Source organism: Ceratina calcarata, unplaced genomic scaffold (genome assembly GCF_001652005.2).
Source record: "Ceratina calcarata isolate Rehan_Ccalc_2016 unplaced genomic scaffold, ASM165200v1 scaffold449.2, whole genome shotgun sequence".
NCBI lineage: Eukaryota > Metazoa > Arthropoda > Insecta > Hymenoptera > Apidae > Ceratina > Ceratina calcarata.
In genome coordinates, this window is record NW_017168819.1 from 774,444 (window position 1) to 797,890 (window position 23,447).

General features: G+C 46.5%; 1 protein-coding gene and 2 long non-coding RNA genes across 6 annotated transcripts in view; 1 reads left to right on the top strand and 2 right to left on the bottom strand.

Annotated features, from left to right (window-relative positions):
• vn (membrane-bound neuregulin protein vein) overlaps window positions 1-5,468 on the bottom strand; it is a 198,100-nt gene extending 192,632 nt beyond the window's left edge. For all 4 annotated transcript variants that reach the window (XM_026815404.1, XM_026815403.1, XM_026815402.1 and 1 more), the window contains exon 1: window positions 2,699-5,468. In XM_026815404.1, coding sequence (XP_026671205.1) covers window positions 2,699-3,872 — 1,174 coding nt within the window. In that variant the 5' untranslated portion in view covers window positions 3,873-5,468. The remainder of the gene's footprint in view (window positions 1-2,698) is intronic.
• Window positions 5,469-5,570: 102 nt separating this feature from the next.
• LOC108627213 (uncharacterized) overlaps window positions 5,571-23,447 on the top strand; it is a 49,829-nt gene continuing 31,952 nt past the window's right edge. The window contains exon 1 of the long non-coding RNA XR_001916712.2: window positions 5,571-5,790. This is a non-coding gene — a long non-coding RNA (uncharacterized LOC108627213). The remainder of the gene's footprint in view (window positions 5,791-23,447) is intronic.
• Window positions 5,741-6,274, bottom strand: LOC113464631 (uncharacterized). The gene is made up of 3 exons (XR_003389480.1): window positions 6,217-6,274; window positions 5,976-6,045; window positions 5,741-5,797 (listed from the first exon to the last, which is right to left on the bottom strand). It is a non-coding gene; the product is annotated as an uncharacterized LOC113464631 (long non-coding RNA).

Genomic DNA, 23,447 nt, shown 5'->3' on the forward strand with positions numbered 1-23,447 from the left:
AGATTGTAGACGAGCTATGCTCTTGATATTCCGTTTTTCTTCGGCCTGCTGTCTCACTCGGGTGGCATGGCCGAGTAAGCCAACAGAAGTAAGGACGGGTTTCCGATTAAGGCCTTATAATTGACGTCCCGGCTCCCCCCGTCTGGCTTAGTCACCGGCAACTGGAAGAAGGGCCGGCGGACCCGCTTTTGCGGATCGCGGATCAACGAACCGTCGCGTCGTCGGACACCAGACGCGTTCGCCAAGCTTTTGCGCCTCTTTTCACGCCCAACCCTTCTAATGGAGATCTTACGCTTTTCATTTCCAGGAAACCAAACGATTAACACTGTCCCGGTTTAAGAACACAAATTCCTGTTTCCAGATTTTCAATGTTCTATAATATCTTTATAAAGAACATTAATCTACACAAGAAAAATGATCCCGCAAGTAAATAAAGTGTAAGTATACGTATATAGAAATACGTATGTATAAAATCGAGTAACGTGGAATAAGTGTAGCGAATTTTTCGACAAAGATTCGACGTGATTATCAGAGGTGGCTCGAAGCTCGGAGGGGAATCCAATTTACCTCTCAACGTTCAGCCGTACATGATAAATCGGTTTAAGCCAGAGGTAGAGGTGCGAAGTCTCTCGGCGTTGAGTGCACGGTTGAGGATCCAGGGGCTGCTTTTCGCGAGACGAGATACTCCAAGGGTTGATAATGGGATAAGTCGCGAAAACTTTCGATACGCGTCAACGTGGACGTGTAATACGCACGAAAGAGGCTGGGCGGAGATGGGGGTGGCTGCTAGGCAAACGAGCGCAACAGTTCCGAACTCGTAAACGAGACGAGGAAAGTGAACGACGAAAACGATGCTAACGAAGCTCCCAGTCGAGTTACTTCGAAGAAGAAGTATCAAAGAAGTTTCTCCGCTTTTTCCCTCCCCTTCGTAGTGGAAAAAATTCTCTATGCGCATTTGCAAATCATATCGTTTATGGACAGAACGAAACAGTCGAACAAACGTGGAACGAATGGCCAATTTTATCATTGTTATTATTAAAATCCGGTAAACACCCTCAACAAACAAAAGCAAAAATGTGCACGTTGCGAGTCAAATAAATAAAAAAAGTACACGTATATGCACCGCTCGAATGCATATGGTACTTTGTCACGAATATAACAATTGTTTTTATAGTTATGGAACGCGAACGTATCTGAAAATTCACATGAATTTGTATTCAAATGTTTTTTATGAGATCCAACGAAAGAGTTAAACAGTTTCTCTCCTAATTTATTTCCGTGCCCGTTACGTTATCAGTTTCGTGTAGCTGATTCATTTCCATCAAACGCTACGCACATAAATATTGGCCATTTCATAACAGAAGAATATTGCTAATTCTGGCAAGCGCCGTTATCTATGAGATCACCAACGGTATCGATAACCCGTCTCACAATGACTGTACATGTAGTATAAAATATGTAATTTTCTGGCATGACTAATTCGAATAAATAAGTGTCGGTGATAAATGTCGGTGTCGGGGGGCATGCGAGGGATCGATGGGTTCGACAACACGGCGCGGCACGGCACGCCGTTTACCGGTCGGAAGGGAGGCCACATGTGCGCGACGAGACCTAACCGAGAGCGTCAGCTCGTCAAAAGTTTCACAGATGTTCCGTGACGAGCTACTTTCGATATCTCGAGACCGAGTGGCGCACGACTTAAGCGCGATAAATCAAGCCGCGCGGAAGGTCGCCGCAGTCATCGAACGCTGAGAGTATTTGGCCGGGAATCATCTACGAGTGGGAAAAGCGCATTGAACCGGCGGCAAATTGGACCACTTTCAAAAAGTTGCCGCGCTCGTTACGCGCGCGTTTCTGGCCGAGGTCCGGTGGAAAAGCCCCGCCGAGATGGGAATCGAATAAGAAAAGCGAGCAGCCGACTTCTACTCGGTGACTCTCGTGTTCGCTCGCGCGAGTTTCGAGCCGCACGCACGCCCCGACTTGAAGCCGATCCAACTTACGTGGCGCTTTAAATATACGCGTGTTCGCGTCTCGATTACGCGCCTCGAAGAAAGCACCTCTTCTTCCCTCTATACCGCGTATACGTGGGCGTTCTCGAACAACCAGAAACGAGTCTTGGATACGATAAGTAATAGCGTCAATGCACGGGTTACAATTTATCGTTCACGGTTTTAACTGTCCGTAATGATTTTGCCGAAGCTGAAAGACGTTCCACGGTTATTACTGCGCTCCGGATTAGGTTTCTAACTCACGGTACAAACACCACTTTTACCGTCGTACATAATCCGACCGTATCGGAGAACCGTCACAACGTCCACGCAGGGCAGTAAACAAAATAAAAAGTGTAGAAAAATATCGGAAACGAGATAGCGTATCGGTGAAAGATCTTTTTAAAAGAATTCAGGGAGAAATGTAACGAGCTTTCGATAGCATTGTTACACGCGACTACCGGTCCCGACGCGCGACGCGACATGTCGAAATAAAAGCGAACCGAGCACGCGGGTGCCGAGATACATGGTAATATGGTATGTACGTACATAGCAGTAGACTCGACGACGAGCGATATGCACGACGAGACGGGCTTGTGAATCGAAATGAACGTAGCTGCAATAACTCCCGATCGTTCTCAATAGCAATTTTCTTCGTCGGGAGTGAGATGCTCTTAGATTAATGGACCAGAGATGGAAATCGTACTCACCGTAATCCGGTCGAACGACAGCCTGCACCGCCTGTTCGTTCTTCTTGCTTCGTATCACCGGCTCACCGAGGATCGTGAAGTTCCTGGGTCCCACGCGATTCACAAACACTAGATACACTTTACCCCTCTTAATATTGGCTCGCACCACACCACTCTGATTATCGCGCTGCTGCTGTTGCTGCTTCCCGTCGTTGTCGTAGCTGCAGACCGTCGACTTCCCGGGTGCCGATTTGTCGCGAAAGTGCAACCGAACGCTGTCGTTCTTCTGCAGTGGCTGGAAACCGGGCTGGCTCTTGTATACTTGCTTCACCTCGAACGTCACCGCGTAGTTTGAGCCCGGCTTCCTCACCGAGGACATGCTCCTCGCTTTACCCTCGAACACCGTTGGGGCCATAAACGCCCTGTTGCCGACGTCCACGTCCGGGCACCAGTTTTGGCCGCGACAGCCCTTATTACGACATCGCCGTCGTTGCTCTCTAGGCGAGTCCGCTTTCGTGCGGTTCTTTGGTCGTTGCTTGGTCGATCGGATCACCCGCGGCCTCTCCACCGACGACTCGCTGCCGGACGGATAGAGAAACGGCGTTTGCGTTGACGAGTGACGAGGCAAGCGGATCAGTCCAGACTCCTCCGTCTTTGGATTAATATTTGTCGCCTCCGGACGATCCTCCACTCGTCTCGACGAGGAGATAAATGCGTCGCGTATCGAGTCGTCCACGTCTTCCGTGTATCCCTGCAAGGCATCTCGAACGGAATAGAGGTCGGCCGACAAATCGGTCTCGGCCAGAGTCTTCTCATTCTCGAATCCGAAAAGTTGCGAATTCGATCTTCCCCCTTGGGATTGCTGCCGTTCAGACGGTCGTTGCTCAAGCCCCGGCGTTGGTCGAACGTCGTCGGTTGGTAATTTGTAATCTCTCGTAGACGGATCGTGAGCCGGTTGCTGCTGGTCTAGAGCTCGTCTATCGATATTTCGCGTAACGAAGTTCCAAGTTGGCAAACGGTAATCGAGGGACTTTTCAACGGTGGCGGCGATGCTCATCGATGGCGGATGGTCGCTGGTGGTCCTCGTTGACGTCTCCTCGAGGGAGTTCCGATTGGCGGGGGGTGCCGCAGCGAGCGCCAGTGCGCCCCACCAGCCGCTTAAGATCCCGGCCAAAAACAGAGACGCCCACATCATCCGACCTGGTTGCTGGTTTGATCGGGGGTGAGGTCGACACCTCGGTCACCCCGAACGCGACGCAGCACACCACTCTTCTCGCACTCTTCTTATCTCGCGACCGAATTCGCCTCAAAGTCCTGCGACGAAACGGTCTATCCACTCCTCTACGAAGTATCCTCTCCCCCTGTCTCGCGCTCTCTCAGACGATGAATTTTAAACGAAGCCTCATTCGTCTCGAAATGCGGCGATCTCTTCTCTGTGGACCCACGCTCGATCTCCGTCGTTGAAAGGAAAACGTTTTTCACGAGGTGTTGTACCACCGGCAGCAGCGAAACTTCGGGACTTCCATCGGACAGATTCTCGGCTGTCTGCTCTTCATCCAGCGCAGTACCGTCCTCTTCATCCTTGATGTCTCGACGGACGCGACGGGAGTACCGCGGTACGGAATCGTACTGCGTCGAAATTCACGATTATCGCAAACGATCACGACCGCCGGTTGTCGCGATCGCGCTCGCTCTAAACGGCATCGAGACGTAAGGTTCAAAAGTCCCAATCATCCTGTCGATTGCTCGAGAATCGCATCCTGCGAGCGATTCCTCGATTCACGATCGGGTACCGTTTCCGCCTTTCTCTTATCGTAGATGTCTCGCGTTAAATATATACTCGCGTATTCAAAATAATGTATTTACTCTAGGGTTCTTTATTAGATTTCAAACCTTCCTTGACGACGAAACTTCCCATTCGGAATCGTCAGCGGTAGGCGTCTTGAAACACTGCACCGGCGTCGAATCGGCGGCACCAATATCCGTATCTCGAAATAAATCGCCGACAGTCGATAGAGAATTTCGCGTGCCACCCCCGGTGCCGTGGCCTCTCTGTCCTCCCGTCGTATCACGTTGCACTCCGAACGAGGAAAAGCCGAGGATGATGGCACACGATATTAGAGGAAGGAGCGGTGGAACAAGACGAACAAGAAGCAGAAGGGAGAAGAAGAAGAAGATCACAACGACGAAGACGACGGCGACGACGAGGACGAAGAAGACCAAGAAACTGTCGGCTTCCTCTGACCAGCCAGAGAGACACACTATTTAAATATACTCACGAGGCTCTCCCGCGGTTGGTAGTGTCGGCCGTCGAAGTCTAGCCCTCGGCGCGACGCACTTCACTGCTCAGTTTTACCACACGATTCTCTTCCTCCTCCTGCTCCTCCCTCTCCGTCACCTCCTCCACCCCGTCGCCGTCCAAACTCGACGACGTTTCGCGGCACTACTAACGAAAACGGCGATGATCGCGCACACGAAACACCCGGTCGTTCAAACAAGGCTTCTCGTTGCGCGACTTTTGCTGCGACGAGAATTCCCGGCAGACCGGGAACCGAACGGATGAAACGTGTGAACGTCGTCACTCTCGCGAGGAGACGATCGTGAACTTGGTTTCTTACCGATGCGCGAACGAACCACGAGGTTTCCGCTTGTGCCTCGGATACGTCGGGCACGCGTGCGGTTAAATATCGTGCGGGGGATCGGCGCGTGTGTTGCACGCGGCATGCACGAGGAGCCTCGTGTCACGTCGAGGCGGAGAAGGGATTGTCGGTGGCCCCGCGTCGGGCGCGCGCGACGGTTCAAATTAGACTGAACGGCCCGCTCGCGCAGCCCGAGGCCGGCCACAGCGCCAGCGACTTCTGGTGGACGCCGGTCGAGGCTCTGCGCGCGCACCGAGAACGAGACCTCCGCAACTCTGCACACAGTCAGACATAGACACGGCCAGACCATGGGACCTTTAAGAACCTGTGTAACGACGACCTAACAACCGAGGAACCGCACGCGTGATCCTTCTGCTTCTTCTCTCCTTCCTTCTACGCTTCGCGACGACGTTTCGCCCTTCTCCGTCTGCCTCGCTCCACCTCTGCCACCTTTTTCCACAGCTCTCCTATCCAGTAAGTACTGAAACATAAATACGTTCTCTTTGTTGCGCGACCGCCAAATTGGTTAGGTATGACACGTCTCGTACGTGTTTATCTTCGAAAATCATCAAATTATCGCGTAATTCTAAGCGAAAAGGCATGTACGTTTCATTGTTCTCATGTATAAACTACGAATATGTATTCATTTATTTACATACAAGAAAGCCATGCCAGTTGATCGCCGTGTTCCTTAAGCAGAAGTGAGTGCACTCAGGTCTCAGTTGTCCACTATTAACATACATTCGCGTAAACAACTGTTTTTGTTTCGAATCGAATGAAACGGAAAACTGTGTCGATAGAAATGATGGTGCTTGTCCGTCACGTAACTTTTTGTTGCACAATGCGTTAATGGCTGTATAGTGATACCAAAATTGAAGATGGCAGTCATGATATACGTACATGTTAACGGTACACAAGTTTTCAATGATTCGGAACGTCTCTATGCCGCTTGTTGCAGGCGCACCTCGCGTTACGAATTCCATTCTTCGTTTTACGTCGTATTTTCACGCAGTGTTGACGTACACGGAGGTTCTACTGACCCTCGTCACGTTCATTTTTTGTTTTCGCTTTTTGCGGAGGTTTCACTTTGCTCGGTGCGCTAAGGCGACATGGTTCAGCGCACAATAAGCGCCTTTCTCCGTCTCGCTCGGTTCCTCGCCGCTCTGCATTAGATCGTCCTTCGTTCAGACATTTATAAGTACAATCTAGTGGACGACGCTGTTACTTTTTATCCTTTCCCCCTTCCCCTCGTCCTCTCTTTTTTCATGCTTATTTATGTCCCGAGAAAATCTCGTTCTCAGCCATGAAATGCACATCAGATTCTCTCGTTAGTAACATCGTAATCTTTTATTTTTTTTTTATCTCGTTTCTTCCTGATCCTTTGTTTTTATTTACGCCGTAGTCTCGATATCGCTACGAGGCGCACAATTCTCCTTGTGTATTGGGGCGAAAGCATTATCGTCTCGTATTGTCGTTTAATTATTATGAATGGTACGTCGACGCACTTATCCAGAAATTCTAGTTAAACGACGCCTCAGGCGATTCTGATGTAAACTGCGTCGCGAATTACATTCTATTTAGAACAATGTTTTCAATGAAGATAGAACTCCGTTTACGTTTCGGATGTGTGTAAGTGCGTTTTCGGTGAATGCATCGTTTCTTGTTAGATAATACTTCTTCATGATTATTCATTCGCAATTAGAACGTGAATTGATATCACGGGTACGATGTTTATCTGGTCTCGAAACGGTTCGGGCCACAGTGACTTAGCACTTATTAAAATCAACAGAGCGGACGTTGCGCGAAGAGCGCAATCAGAGGTTGCTCCTATAAAACGGTCCGAAACTGTTACGAATCGCAGAACCTGGGTCGAGTCGGAGCCATTATTCGAGTCTCGAGGACATTTCGCTTTCTTCCTGTCCCGTTCCCCTCCAGCTCTGCCCCTTTCCGAGGCTCTTTCGCCCCGGACGCCGCCGTGACGTTCGACGCGTCGTTCCTCCTCTTCCTTTCCACACTCGCGCCGATCAGCGTCATCGGGCCACCGAAAATAAAGTCTTCCTTTCGTTTCCTGCGCCCGTGTTCCCACCCTCCTTCTTCTCATCGCTTCCTCGTCGGATATACATACACACGAACCCGGTCAGTAGTCTCTCGGAGTGATTTTTAAAAAGCCAGAGAGAAGTGGAACAGTCCTCAAGAGCTGCCAATCAAACGACCCCGCCGCAAGAGTCGGCATCTTGAAAGCGGGTAGTTTTTCACACTCCGTCCCCTGACAGATTAATCCCGTGCTAAACAGCGACGCTTAAGCGTGCCGCGTCGTAATTAACGTTTTCATCTCGTTTCACTCGCCGGATTATACACTGCCGGTCGTTCGCGTGTATACCACGAGTATTCTTTCAATCGTAATTTCGATACCTGCCACAGCGGATTTTGTCCGTATGGAGTGTAGTATCGTTCGACGCATCGTTTTCGAGCGCTTAAATAATAAATAGAATTGGTCCGACGATCGACGATGCATTTCGCATATCGAACCCGTTAAATAACCGCCACCCCCAGTTCGAATGCGGCTGATTAATCGGCTCGTTTCATTCTGTTGCGGAATATTTACGACGCGTTCGTCAGTATAATGTATCGGTGACACGATGGTCCTTCATTATCCAGCCCAGCGACAAAATCCGAACGATTCCTCCCACGCCCCTCTCCTGGCAACGTTTTATTTCCGCCTCGAATAAATTTCGTGCGTCCTTAAACGAATTTTCCCTGTCCACATCGCTTCAGCTTTTCTACATCCCGGTTCATTCAAATGTTCATTCATTCAATTCGACAAATGTTTCAAATTAAAAATTATTTTAATTCAAACGTCATGCTAAATTTTGATTTATGAAATTGTATGTATATTCTTCCAACGATAGTACGTTGTACTTTTTGTTTTAACAAAACAACAATGAACGATGTTGCAAATCGATTCTTTGAGTTTTGGGATATAGTTATACGATGATTACCAAAGTGTTCCGGCGCACGGATGGAATGGGGTTTAAAATGTATTTGATGTCGACATGCAGTTACGATGTCCGGGAAAGGGCTTTGGATCGTTGGAACGCACGGCACTCGTTTAACGATCGGCAAAACGATCGATCGTCGGGTACAAGAAGTGGGAGGAAAATGCGGAATGAGACACTCTACCCGATATAACATTACACTGTCCATCGTTTGATCCCGAAAGCTTTGTGTTTTGTTTTACCAGTTTCGTGACACTCTCCGAGTACCTACACTGCTAACTTGATTTACCTCTCCTAATTTTAATTCTTCGTTACTCCGTCAGAATGTCACTCCGTTCATTACCATTTAGAGTGCTGGTTTGATGCACTGAATAAGAAATTTTTCAAATTCATATCGTAGGAATTTTATTTGCTATATGCAAATGTTGAATTCGCAGTTTTTTTAATATCCATTTATTTCTTATTAAAAGAAACTAAAGGTATTTGAAAGCTTTGATCAGACGTTATTGAATCGTCAAAGGTTTAGGAAATGAGGAATTTGTTTAATGGAAACGTTGCAAAGTAAATTGAAAGCACTCGCGGGAGGGATGATTTTGATGAACCGATGTCAGGGAAATCGATGTAGCTTAAAAACGATTTAAAACGCAAGTTCAAAGACGGGGATACGTGTTCCATAAGTACAGGGCGTCGTCATCCGCGTATGCAGGTGGCTAGGTATTCTAGACTTTGTTTTGGTTCTAAGTTCACGCGAGTACGACGCGAGACTTCTATTCATAGTTGAAATGAAAATAACACGGTGTCGCGTATGCATTCATAATGTTTTCCAAGTCAGAATGACAAATGGGAAACAGAAAAATATTTGTTACTAAATTGGCTGCTCGTGCATTTCAGTTCGAGACGTATCAGAGACAAGATGACAAATTCCAAGCACGGGGCCTATCTATACCTATATGTATATACGCTTATGTCTATATATACGTTGTAAGTAGACTGGGATTTTATATGCAAAGTAACATTTTGATAGGATCAATTTAAAAATTTCTATTTCCCTTAATGTTCTAAATGTCACGATGCACTTACGTCTTATTAGTGATTGATCCTTTATGCACTTTTGTATATTTTTATGTTAAAATATACGCATAAAAGATTTTCCTATAAGAAAATAAATGTAGATAATAAAAAGCGAGTAGGTAGTGCGAGAAGAGAATTGGTTCTTAAATATCGGAGCAATTTCACTAAATGTAAACCACGACCGGTTCCCGTAGGGGAGTGTTGTGATCCAACGCGCGAGATAAAGCTTCGCGTCGAGCGAGAATCAATTGGTCACCGTGAGAAATCAAGATCGTGAACTCGAGATCGTTCGCCTCGGTGATCGAGAATGTGCCACGCGGTCCGCTCGACAAACTGGTGCCGGGATCGACAAATAACCCTTCTGAATTCATTCTCGCGCGGCGAACGCGAGATAAAACCGGACTGTTTTTAGTCACCCGGGAAAGCAATTGAATTCGAAATGATTTCGCCAATGCAATTATCCTAATCGATTTAATAACTAATGATGCGCAATTGACTATCGGAACGCTATTCGGTTTTTGTTTTTAGCAGACGAGTTTTCCATTATTTATGGTGTGAAAATACTTTTGGATATTTCTGCTACTTCGAAGATTATTAAACAATTATAGTGAGCCATTAGCAGAATGCACTCTGACTGCCGTGTATGTATTTTTTATTTAATTCCGATAATTATCAAATTCTCTTTAATAAGAGCGACTCAATGGATTAAAAAACATCATTGATCTGCGAAATCAACTACACTGCGGACATGTCAGAATTTTTTCAGATTTTTCGCAAGGCGTTAAATAAGGAAAAACCTCAAAAAACTGATTTTTCGAATTTTCCCGATTACTCCCCCCCTGGTAGAGATATAGGGCTAAAAATTGGAGTGAATGTTTCTTTTTTGATATGCTATCGAATGGCGCAAACGGCGCTTCATTCGGCTCAAGGGCACATTTGACCCTCTTATCCAGCTAGGCCCTTTGTGTTTAAACGATAAGTCATTAAGAGTAACAAGCGCGATTGATTAGGGACAAGCAAGCAGGGAAACAGTAAAGGAAGAAGCAAGCCTCTAGTAACAAGCAAGAACAGCTCGGCAACAGATTACCGACAAACACTTTCGATATTGGCAAATTGCTCTTACTGGTCATCTCCCTCTCTCCTATTCGGTTGATCTGTGTGCGTTGGTTCGGCCGGCGAGCTCGTTGCCAGTCGAGCACCATGTCGTTCGCCCACAGGAGAAGTTAAATCGAATCCGCTAACAGCAGCCTAAGAACAAACCGGACGGGACGAGAGAGAGGAGAGAGGACGGTCTCGATACGCGGCTAACTTTCCTGGAAGTTTGATGCTTCGTAAATCAATGGCCATTCGTCGGGGCCACGTTAAATTATTCCCGGCTCAGCGCACCCTCTCCCGGATATAGGAGAGCCTCCTATGGATTTTAACGTGGGGAGAGCTTATTCAACCAGGGGAATGATTATTTCGAACCGGGACGGTTCGGCCTGGAAAGATGAAATTGTAGGACAGCAACGACCCCAAAAACTTTTAATCGAAGCTTCTTAATTAGATTTACTTAGAGGTACGAGTTTATGAAAAAAGAGAACCGGGACTGAGTCGGCGTCCATTCTGCCAACGGAGGATTCCACTGGATAGTGTGACCGCGAGGTAGAGTGCTACAGCTAAATGGAGAAAGGACGAAGAGTAAAACCCACCCTGTGTGAAGAGAAAAATGAATATGTGTTGGACGAACCACGTTTCAACTTCGCCGAAGTATCCGTCGCCTATCGACCACGGCGTAGGCAACTTACGGGTCATCTAGCGATTGGATAGGATACATCAGTTGCATCGAGGACTTTGGGCTAATTTTACACCAGACAGCTCGGTGCTGTCCCCAAGTTCTAAAGCGATGGGTGTGGGTTGTGGGGAAGGTTTTGTCGGTGTACTTAGAGGTAGGAATGTATTCGTCGAAATGAACAATCGCTCTCGATTCGAGCGGTTGGATCGCGATATCTATCCGGACGGTATGATTAATTGCGAACAATTCTCTGACTAACAATTTTTCGGAATTACGCGACGAATAAGTGTCTTACATTTGTTATCGCGTCTACTTGGTTCCCTTTTCTTTTCTCGCTTCTCCTTTTTTAATCAAATTCAACGAGCTTGCACTCGATTCGCCCGGGCAAGTTCGTACGGATAAAGTTGCGCTGCATAAATGCAACTACGTAAATGAGCCACGCGCGGAACAATGGGTCGGGAAACCGCGTCTTTTTTTCCGGAAAAACTCGTAGAAAAAATGTCCTGGAACGAGATACCAAGACGGCGACGTAACGCAAGAAGTTCGTCGCATGAGTATCGTACCGGTATCGTTGGTGAAACGAACGAAAGAATAAAGAACAGCGGATTTTCAAGCGAAAGATGCGCGAACATTCGGCGACAAGATAGTAAGAACGCGATGGAGTTGCGAGGCATCGCTAAAAATGTCAAAGAATTGCCGTCTGAACCACGAAACGAAACAAAAGAATCAATCGCATTAAGGATGTACTGGCTCTACAGTCAATCCCAAAAGTTTATGCACTTTAGAAATGCATTTTCTAAAAAGAAATCAGNTTTTTCTAAGGTACATAAACTTTTGGGATTGACTGTATAGCCAATACATCCTTAAAACTTGTAGTATCCTATTTGAATTTATTAAATGAAGATGTATACCTAAGTGAATATTTTCCTTCTCTTGTAGAAAGTTTCTTAAAACATTTAATCGAAGACATTTCGGAGCAGGCAACTTGAACGGAACGAAAGTAAACGTTAAACACGTAGCAAGTATTTTTCCAAGAAGCATGCTCGTGCAGTTTTTTAGAGGGTGCTCTCTCGTTTTCCACTCTTTGCCGAAAATACCGTATGAATGGGTGCGCGATTTCAAGGTGCACGATGGAGTTGAAAGAGCCCGGTAAATACGGTTTTTCATGTTGGGTTTTCGGGGTGCAGGAAATTTGCCGAAAGAGCAGGGTGGGCCGCAGACGCGACGAAGGCAGATCGGGAGAAAGATAGAGACGCAATAGGTGGTTCATTCAGTCAAGCTGACCCCCGTTAGTCGAGGGTAAAAGCGACAGTTTAAGCCCATTAGGATATTTATGGATTGGCCTTCCACCAACGAGGTGCGGGGCGAGAGTGGCGTAGGAGGGCGCGTACGTACGAGGGGTTGGAAGCGCTATTCAAAGGTCTACCGGCACGCGACTCTTTTCCTTTCGTTCCGACCTGACGTCTTTCTCGTCTGCTAACACCTTTTGGGGGTGGCGCATCTCTGCTCCACCCGGCCGAACGTTCAAAAACGGGCCAGTGATTTATGCGAAGCTGTTGTAAAAGAAAACCTATTTAATGGATCGCCTGAACAACTCAATTTTGCAGTTAATTTGCTCACTACCGATTCGTTGCGTTACGAGGTTTCCGCTCGATTCCGTGAGCCGACCGTTTAGCGTTTATACGAACCTATGTTATTTCCAATTCACATGGATTTGCCTTTTAATCAAACTTGATGCCACTTTCAATTAACTTTTGATACTTCTTTTCCTAATATCCTTTCCTGCATCAGTTAATGCGTAGAAAAACTCCGACTAATTAGTATCAAGCCGCTTAGTTTAATTAATTCGGACGTCGGTTCAAGAGTGTAGGAGCATGTCGAACGGCACGTGCTCGCATCAGTCGTTAGATCGTATTAACGTGCATTCGCATTTTCCAGTTGGGCACGAACCGAGATCTCGCATTCTACAGACGCGCTCCTTTCTTCCTCTTTAATAAGAGCTGCCTGTGTACCGTGTACACGCTTGTATTTCGACTTCCGGCTGGCCGAAGTCCCCCCGGTGCCTAACAGAGATGCATTGTGTGCAACGAAGCACCTGGCACGCGCCAGCTCCTGTCTTTATGTAGCCGCCCACTCTCTCTTTCCCTCGCCCTTTCTCTCTCTCTCGGTGCCGGCGTCTCTCTCCGGCGTGCACCACCTCCGCTTCCATCGTTCGAGCCGTTTCGCTCGTACTCACGTACACACACCGTGTTCCCATCCCCCCGTGCCCACCCACACGTGGCTCGACGCGAGTCGTTATCCTGTGGATATCCTCCGGACGTCTGCCTTCTCCGTTCGAGTTCCTCTAACAAGATTTTCATCTCAGATATCTCTGGACCCGGTTAACCGCGCGCGCGGACTATTAGCGATAAAACTTGTTCGGTAGGTTCGTAATTCAGCTCTCCGCTCCGGGGGAATAAATGTATCTTAATAAATGCGACCGAACGAATTTCGTTTTCCTACTAGCGCAGCGCGACGGATAGAATGCGACCCCCCGGTTCAGATACCGGACTTTATCTCAATCCGTTATCTTTATTTTAACAGTCACCGAGTATGCACCATGCCGATGAAGTCGTTACGTCGATCAAGATTGCCAGGCATGCGACCGACGAACGACCCGACTGTACTACGAACTCTGCTACCCCTTGAATACCATTCTCGAGCGCTACAAATTGGCGGACATTGCCTCATCAATGTGTCATTCCTCGTATTCTCTGTAAAATATCGAATTTCGTACTCGCAATAAGGTTGCGATAACCGAAGAGAATCCTATTTGGATGGGAGCTGAATATCATAATACTTTGTATAATCTGTTGATTGATACGGTTTTTAATAAGTTTCCGAAAACTGAAAAAGCAGTAGACAATTCAAATTAATATTGCATATATTAATTTATTACACGGACATCATGAAAACTTCTGTATGTCATTCTACTAATTACTTTTCTAATATCTCTTCCTAATCAGGATTAGAGTTCTTGATAGCTTTTTAACAGTCGATTGAACAGTGGATAATCTAAATTAATTTATTACATATACATTATGAACAATTCTATTCACATATTGCTAATTACTTTCCCTTTTACTCGGTTAATTACACGTCCCGTTAAATATCCTGGGGAATGATCCTTTGGTAAATAAGCCGATCGCCGTAAAGTAGTCTCGAGCTACGCTCATATAATAACTCGAAGGGTCGAGACCCGTTTCAGACCCCGGGCCGACATACGATCCCAGTTGCTGGCACGCGTCTATGGTGTCTGTCAAAATATGCGTCGAATCGTTGGAACCTTCGTACCCGTGTCACCCCTCAAACGGCAGAAGGGAGCCAACCCTCGAGATTCCCTTGACGCGTCTGTCGTCGCGTCGTACCGTTCCCTCCGATTTCTGGAGTCGTTCGCTACGCACGCACACGTCCACCTACTCGAAGCTCTGATTTTTCGACGAAAAATATATCCCTGGATGGTTCTCATCTTTCCATCTGCCTCGGGGCAAAGGTCCCCGCTGTTAATCTCGGTTTCCCTGCGAGATAGATGCGTTACACAATTGATTTAGCAGTGAAAAATGCGCGAACATTCTCCTGGCGCCGATAACTGTTATCGTTAACTATTGTCACGCCTGTGCTCGAGATAACAGGATTATATTTTTCATCCTTCGTTTAGTCGGAACGTGTTCTACTTTGTGCAATACCTATCGCCACTTAAAAAAAGCTTTCATCTTCACGAAGCATCTGCACGTAGTTGTTACCTTTAACTAATCTTAATCTCCTGAGTCATTTTGATTGTGATTGCACTACGGATTATTGTACAAAGTAAAACATTTTATATTTGCAATTAGCATCGTTTCAGGATTCTTTTAAAAATAATAACATGCATTTCCCTTATGCTCGGATATTATATCCATTTTTATTTTCTATAATGCATGAAATCGAAGCCTGTATTATGTAGACGTTGTTTTGATCGCAGTTATTGATCCCCGTTCGATTCTATCGAATGACATGCTCGAAACGTGTTCTAGAAATAGGTTTCGATCGAGGAAACCGATAAGATAAGCTCGCGAAATCGAATCTTATCTAGGCGCCTGGCCTATCTTTCTCTTCTTTTTCGCATAGAAAGCATCGTGGCGTCTACTTTTTTCCTCCTTTTTCTTTAGAGAGGCACTAGGTAGAAACGATAGGCGAGAAACGGTTGCCTGCGCCTTATCGCTCGTCATCGTAATTAACGCGTACCGTCACGCGGACGATAAAAATCGTTCCTGCCCGCACCGTCCGTGACTCACGGCGTCGTTCGCTTCCTTGCGGCGACGCGACGCCGTGTCACCGGAAGCTCTTAACTTTTCCGGAGATTAATAACGTTTTAATCGATTCTTCAAACGTCATCCGCGTTAATAGAAGTGGAAATTAGCCGCGTAAAAAGAAAGAGGAATTAACAAACTCATCAATCTATATAGAGTAGAGTCTCGTAAACCAAGTTATTTATTATCAGAGCCGATTAATTGCTTTCCGCGCGATACCGAGAATTAAACGTTTAATCGAACCTGTTGGTGAATTACGAACTCTGTGTTATTCTCTTGTTTTACGTCGCGTAGACTGAAAACCTCGTGTTAGATAATATCTGTGTTCGATTTCGTTCCTCGTCATAAATCTTGCGGGAGAAGAACAGATAATCAATATTGCGGTCAGCGATAAAGAGAGCGCAGCGTTCTTATCAGAGGAACCCGCGGAAGATAGGTCAGTCACTAGTCAAAGGAATTTACCGAGAAGGAAAAGAGTTATTGGGAGGAACGCAATGTTACGCAGGATAAGGAGAAATGGATGGTGATTTCTTTTTCTTAGAATAAAACCGGGGGGCTATCGTAACTCGGTCGAATGACAACGAGGGGGGGGTTGAAAGTGTCGTATATACTGATAAACGCGTGCCATTTAAACGGATTTATCGTGCCCTCTTCGTCGTTGTTCCACGCTTCGTGAAAGTCTTCTTTATCTGTCCCTAGGAAATATTTAGGAAATACTTTTACCATTATACGCATAAAATCTGTTGTCGCATTCGATTCCTTCTTCCTTAATGCGAGCTGCAAGTAGCAGTTATCCTGAACGATAATTAAATAGTAACTTCAAACACCGGCTTTGACTGGATCAATTTAGTTACTGTGTAATCACTAAATTATATGTACCTTTAGCAGATACACGCGAAGAGAGCAGATAGTTTATTTGCGTTAATAGCCAGGTTAATATTAATACGCGCGCTGATTCCATATCGATGATGCTGCGAGATATCAATATTGATAATAATAATAACGTTCGAATCTTTGGCAATGTTCGGTGATCCGTAGTCCCTACATATCCGAAACGAGCCAATGACCACTGACCAGCGAATTTATGGCATGCCAGCCTCGCGAGACTCTATCATTACCGACCAGATCGGACCCCAAATTCGCGCTCTTTCACCCTCTAATGGCCTACAATCATACGCTAATAGGGACACGCGGACTGTCTCTAGCAGCTGGTCAAACGGTAATCTTGGGCCTTACCAACAGACTCGTAAACGTCATCTTCTTTTTCAAAATTATTGTCGGCAGAGTTGTCAAAATTAATTTTCACGTTCAGTTTTACAATTTATTTGGAACGTACTAATATATTTATTGATCTTGAGTACCGATAGTCCGTTTCACGAATGCTAGCTGTATTATAGGTGAACCGACTCGCGTGTCGTGCACCAATGCAGTGAACTATCATTAACGTTGGCGAGTATGTGCCGTGCTTTTCCGTCATTCATTCCTAACGTGACAGTGGTATTGTCTAGTTGTCAAAGAGTTCGATCGTTCTTGATAACGTCCCGACAAAATATTTCGTGCGACGGGTCAATTCGCGATAATAATAGTACTTACCGCGTGGCCACATCGCACAAAGAAGAGAATAATTACTTACACGGGAACAGGTGACACATTAACTGACGGAAAATCCATTAATGCTCATGGTCGTCATGTTCAGACCTGGGGAAGTAATTTCACTCATAATTACGGAGAACGGACTATGCATTTTTGTACCCTAAATTATTTTATCTTTTTTTCTCTTTTCCGAGCTAACGTACAAATGATTTATTTTCAATCTTGCTTTTTTAATTATACATTAGATATTAGAAAAGAATTTTGAAATAGCGTTGAGACAAATGTGGCGAATGAAAATTCGTGGTTCGCGTTCCCCATTCTCTTCGAAGTACATTTCGGTCCGTCCCAATATACAACACGTTTTGCAAAAACGCGTGAATACACGACACCGAAACTCTTCGCAATCAACGGAATAAATTCGTGCGAGCCGAGGCAGCGTGTCTCTGCTCCAGTTCTTGCCCCCACGGTCGGGTTCAGGTTCCGGTGGCGGGCACGGTTTATCCGTTCTTTCGCGACGCGGCAGGCAATGATTTGTCACGTGGTGGGTGGCGAACGATTACGTTGCATTTGCAATTTCACGGAGCACGGCGTTTCTTCTGATCTCTTTCGCGCGATCCGCCGAAATACCGCTTTTGTTCCCCTTTCCCTGCCCGAAAATGCACCGCGACCCGCGAAATTCGAGAAGTTTTGGTAGACGGAGAGGGACAGACGGTGGCCAAATTACTCGGGCCGCAGATGATCGTCTCCGCTTCGTTCCGACGCGACGTGGCTCGGCTAAATGAGAGCGCGACAAAAACACCTGGAGAAACCGTTCGTTCTATTAAACTCTCCTCTCCGACTCCTCTAACATAAGTTCCGGTCTGCAGCTCTACATAAGCAAACGACCACACCGAACCAATCTTGTGACAAACGGTCCGTTGGAATATTGTCGTAATAACAATTAGTACGTTAATAATTTTTCCCACTCGTGTCAGAATCAACAATATATATCACATTCTAGTTCTTATCTTTATTATTACATATTTATATATCTTTATCGACGAGGCAGATGTATCATCATTTCAATTTGATTTAAATTTTTGGGAATCGTGGTCAGGTACCGTAAGATCGAGTCATTTGTTCGAGCGGATTCGTTTCGGTAAATTTTTTCGCGCGACAGGAACGGTCGTGACTTACACCAATGGAAAGAGTTAGCTCGACGAAGAATGGCGAAATGGTGTAGATGAGCATCTCGGTTTCGATTCGTTTGCCTCCGTTCATCGCCGGGCCCAAAAGGAATGCTGGCCCAGAAGATCTGTCAGAGTTCTCCTGGGAACGAACCAGACGAATCGAGGCCCGTCAACCGGAACAGAATGGACCCTGTTTTTACAACGGGTCCAAGTAATACCGTAGGTCGTACACGAAGCATGGATTAGCAGATCTGAGAAACTTTGCAATAAGAACGAGTTTCGTTAAAACAGGTATGGGCTCGCGATTCCATCCCCTCTCCTGTAAAACGGTTTTGTTGATTCGCTATGCTGTTTGCATTATCAGATCGTGCGAAAATAGCATTGGCACCCATTTACATATTTTATAGTTAGCTGTTCGTTCATCCATCTTCACATTCGAGTAAATACAAGAAAATAACTGTGTCTAAGGGCAAATATGTATTTTTCCCAATTATTATACACGCAAACATGGTTTTGTATTCGCGAGAGATCTGCGAAAATTACGAGAAAACATGTTAACAGGGAAGCGGTATCGGGAATCCCGGAAGCCATTGGCCGGCGCCCGCGTTATCTGTTTCAGGTGCATTGAACGCATCTCAACGTCGTTGATACCAGAAAGCGAGAACCGCGTGCAACCAGGTAATGGTTATCAGTGGCGCATGCCTCCACCTTCCTTGTTCGTTCGATAGGAACTTTTCTCTTGCTTTTCGTCGATGATCGTTCGATAGAGAAATTCCAGGAGACGCTTTTTTTCCCTCGTTACGAAATTCCAAGGGTGAAAGATACCCTGACGCCTGTAAATCTCGTCTATCCGCTCTACAAACTTCCGATAAATGTGATACAAATCAACTGTATCGAATGTGCAGAAATTGTAAATAATGCATGTAATACGCAGGAACGTCAAAAGTATAATACGCGTATCAATCACTATTTCTGAAGGATAAAAGAAATCTGATTTTTAAATTGATATCACTAGAATGTCTTTTTGAGTAGAAATCTGTAGTGTAGACAAAGAATAAGATTGTTTCACTCAGATTATAGTTTTGCCTGCAAATGTTGAGTTGAACCCGAGGAACGGTCTTATATGCACGTTTCGGTTAGACTACTCTAGATTCTCTTGGTGTATTGGCTCTCGATCGATCCACGAACGAGCCGCTTTATGCGGGAGATGAAACCTCCGTGCGTGACTGTCCGGGGAGGTGCCAGCTTCCCGGGGGATGATGTCGGACCATTTAGTCAAGGGTTATAATTGCTGACACCTGCATAACGGGACGTTAGATCATTAGCGAACACGAGTAGCGTGTGCTACTAGCTGCGGCGAGCCTCCGATTCCATGACAACCCCGCTACTCTCACAGGGATATCAAATTTTTCTATGCAACCGCGAAACAACCCTCTGCCCTTAATCCAGGCGATTTTCGGGTCATATTGCTCCCGTTAATAGCTCGTCGTTTACGTCGACGTAAAATCGGGTAACAAAAGGGAACGGCAGAAAGAGAACAGGATATTAAGATTTCACAGCGAGAGGAGAAATTCCGTGCCGTGCTGGATGATATCGTTATCACGAACAGACACATTTTCTTCGTGGCGGGAGGTTATGGGTTATTTAAAGATTTCCGTGCACAATCGTCACGCGAGCTAAGGCCGAACGGCGAGTGAAAATAATCGTGGTGGAGCAACCACGTCGTCCGTGTACATCCCTGTTCATAAGTCTCAGGAGATATCGTGCAAGGTACAATGAGAGGTTCTGAGAGTGTGAACGTTTAAATGAGAAACTATGTATTCACGATTCATTCTATACGATTTATTACACGCTGCCTATTTAATTCTCACCATAGTCGTTCAATTGGAATAGTCTATCGTCTCAGACTGTGTCCTAAGACTTGTGAACGAGGGTGTACGTACTACATACACACACTCACCATCCCGTTGCGTACAAACACGAATGCCCTTCCCGTGTTTACGTAGCGGCCACAGGGCACGTGCATGCACGCGACTGCAACTGCAATTGGCGCTCGCGGTTCGGTTTGGCTTCCGACGGTCGCTCTCGCGGGGACGTTCTGGAGCATTTTGGGTTAGAGTGATAATTGCCGTTAGCGTTCCTTGGGACGCACGCATATGTCCGCACGTTTTGGTATGCGCCACGCGATCTCGTCTACGACGCGTGTACGTGGACACGTTAAACGTCGCTCCGAGTGTCCTCTGGAATATACCCCCTCCGTGCCCGAAGATCGATTCTCGCACACGAGATCTCGCCCACGCTCGGCCATTATATAGGCGTTTGATCTTTCAACGGAACGGACGTTGAGCCGCTTTGGTGCGCGCGGCGACGCGACGCCGCTGCCGTGCCGCGCCGGGCTGTGTTTGATCGTGTGCACCGCGGATATTGAATCATGTCGTGTACCCTATTCAAGGCGTTCCGCGAGCAAATATTGGGATAAACGGGATATCCTTTGATACCGATTCACCGTCGTCACGGATTAAATGCTAATCGATTCTTTACCAAAATCAGTGTGATTTCTTCGTATCAGGCTATTTCGTTTATTTCATTGTACTGTTACGTAGGTATAAACGTTTGACTTAATAGATACGTGTCAGTCAGCTTCTAACTGTGATAACCGGATAAGGCCTTTTGGAAGCTTAGCTCAAATCATACTGGATTATAGTAAATCATTGGCTGTTGCATAGAAGCGATTCAATCGAGTCCGTACGATAATCTTTGGGGGGTGGGAGGACATTTCATAGAGTGAACAGCGAGTCCTGCAGACATCCAATTGCTTGGCTGATCGATGTCGTTCGATCCACGAAATCGCCGGACACAACCGGGCGAACATTTATTTTGCGTGTTTGAAAGGGCAACGACGGTAGTGTGTGCCGGAGCAACAGGGTGGGCGAGGGGTCTAAGGGCAAGGAGAGGCGGGGGATAATGTAACAATACGGCATATGGCGCGTGCTCGTCCCGAATGCACGCGATGCAGTTCAGCTGCCGACCGCATCATCGCTCGGTTCTATCGCACGAACCTCTAGCTCGGTTTTATTCTTCCGTGGCTCCTTCCTCTTCTTCCTACAATTCCCTCTTTCTTTCCGCCGCCACCTTTTCGATCAATTTCGCTCCCGCAACTCGTGAGATACGTGTTACTACCTAGCTAGCTAACAGGCACAGACAGGCGAGTGTTCCTCGTGAGTTCACCGAGGTTGTTCGCAGGTTGTTCTCCTCGCGAGACAAAGTTCAGGCATCCCGAGCCCCCGGGGCGAGAAATTCGAAGGATCTCTCTCCTCGAGAGTGCATTGCGTGCTCCCTCTCTTAACGGCACCACCAGATATTAAGAGCTACCTACATCTTCGTTATACATATAGGTACGCGTATACCTCTATACCTGTATGTTAGCCCGGCATGGCCCACCCATGCTTGATGGCGGGACGAAAAGCATTCTCCCCGAGGGCAGCCCCGAAACCAGCCTCGTTTCTGTGTCTTCTCTTCCGTGTCGTACATCGCGAATCTGCTTCGTTAACTTTCCAATCGTAAAATGCCTATAGTCATTAGTCGATTGATCTGAGCTCTGGACTGCACCTCCTAATTTTTGTTTGATCCCTTTTACAATTTGGACTTCGCACGGACGATGCTCTGAAACCAAAATAATAAATTGATGTAATAAAAGGTGAGACTATGTACTATGGTGTGTGCAGAATTTCTCGGTAGAACCCTATTCGTTCGTATAACGCGCAATTAGCATTTGGAATTGGGATTTCACGATGTACGCGACGTAGTAGAATCGCGGTGGCGTAGCCCCTGGTGGCGCGAACGAGAATAAAAAGGAGGACGAGAGTAAAAAAGAAGAGTAAAAATGGGAGAGAGAGAGAGGGCCGCCGGTGTAATGGTGTTGGCCTCTGCATCGAGCACGGTGGCTGGTCGCACCTGTCGCGATCACGGTGGTCTCGTCCAACCGAGAAAGAGACGCCCCCACGGCCCAAACGGGTCCCGAACGAGTTCGGTTCTGTTCGAAACTCCTTCCAATTTTGCTCGACTTGCGCCACGTTGCATTCGGGTCTCCCGCTTTAGAGTTAGACGCTAAACTTTACTCAAAAAGCAAACGGGTTGGATTCGTGACTCGTCGGGGATACACGAACCACGTTGCATTTCTTTCGGTTGCTTGTTAATATACCGTTTCAGATAAGGAACTAGTTCTTTGAGATATTGCGTTCTGTTTCTTTCGCGATCTCTTTTAAAAATGTCAAGAACTTTTCCAACTACCATCTCATTTCATGCGAATTTCTAGCCGTTCGCTGGCGGTGGTGCCAATTTCGCGCTTTAGAAGAGTTTTTAAATAATTCAATCGTCGTTATTGTTAACGTCGAACTTGATCAAAGCGTGGACGGTTCTCGAGTAAAGCTTAGACTCCGTGTAATTCGGGCTGAGATGAAGCTGCCCGAAGAACCCTACGAGAGCGAGAAGTTTAATGAAGTTTGCCTCTTGGTATACCGTCCTGCTTCAAAGTTTTTCGAGGCTGAACGGAGGAGCCAGGCCGGAGGGTTTGAAATCGAGTGGCTGAATTTTCGGCACCCGATTCAGTTTAACAGTTTTTAAGGTCATTACGAACCATTTAGACGCGCGCCGGTTGCCCTTTTTGCCGCGGCTAACGAAGACATTATAAGCGACCGTCCCCTCCACTTTCTCCCTCTCCCCTTTGTACACTGCCGGTCATAAGTATTAGGGCACCGACTTTCTATGGAAGATCAATCGTTATAACTTTCGTAATTATTGATAAAATTTTTCATGTAATCGTTTATGCAATGATTCATACGCTAATCGTCTTTGTCTCTTGCCGCGGCTAAATTCTTTTCCTCTACCACGAGATGTATCGTTAATGCGGATGCTCGGTATGGCCTGCGAAACCGCGTGGATATTGCGAGTGAAAGTCGAAATCAGCCTGTCGATGGAATCAATCGATCGCCGATAAAAAGCGCGCCGGTTCATTTACTCGTTTGAATCGCGAAACGCCTCGAGATTACTCTCTTGAAACACCGGTTGCGCCTCGTAATCGGCAGCGATACGATCTTGGTAGCGATAGAGACGAAGGGTGTCGCCGTCCTTTGAAACGGATTCGTCTTAGCTACAATTAAAACGTTGAACACGCGTCAAGCGCCGCTTATCAACCTTTCGC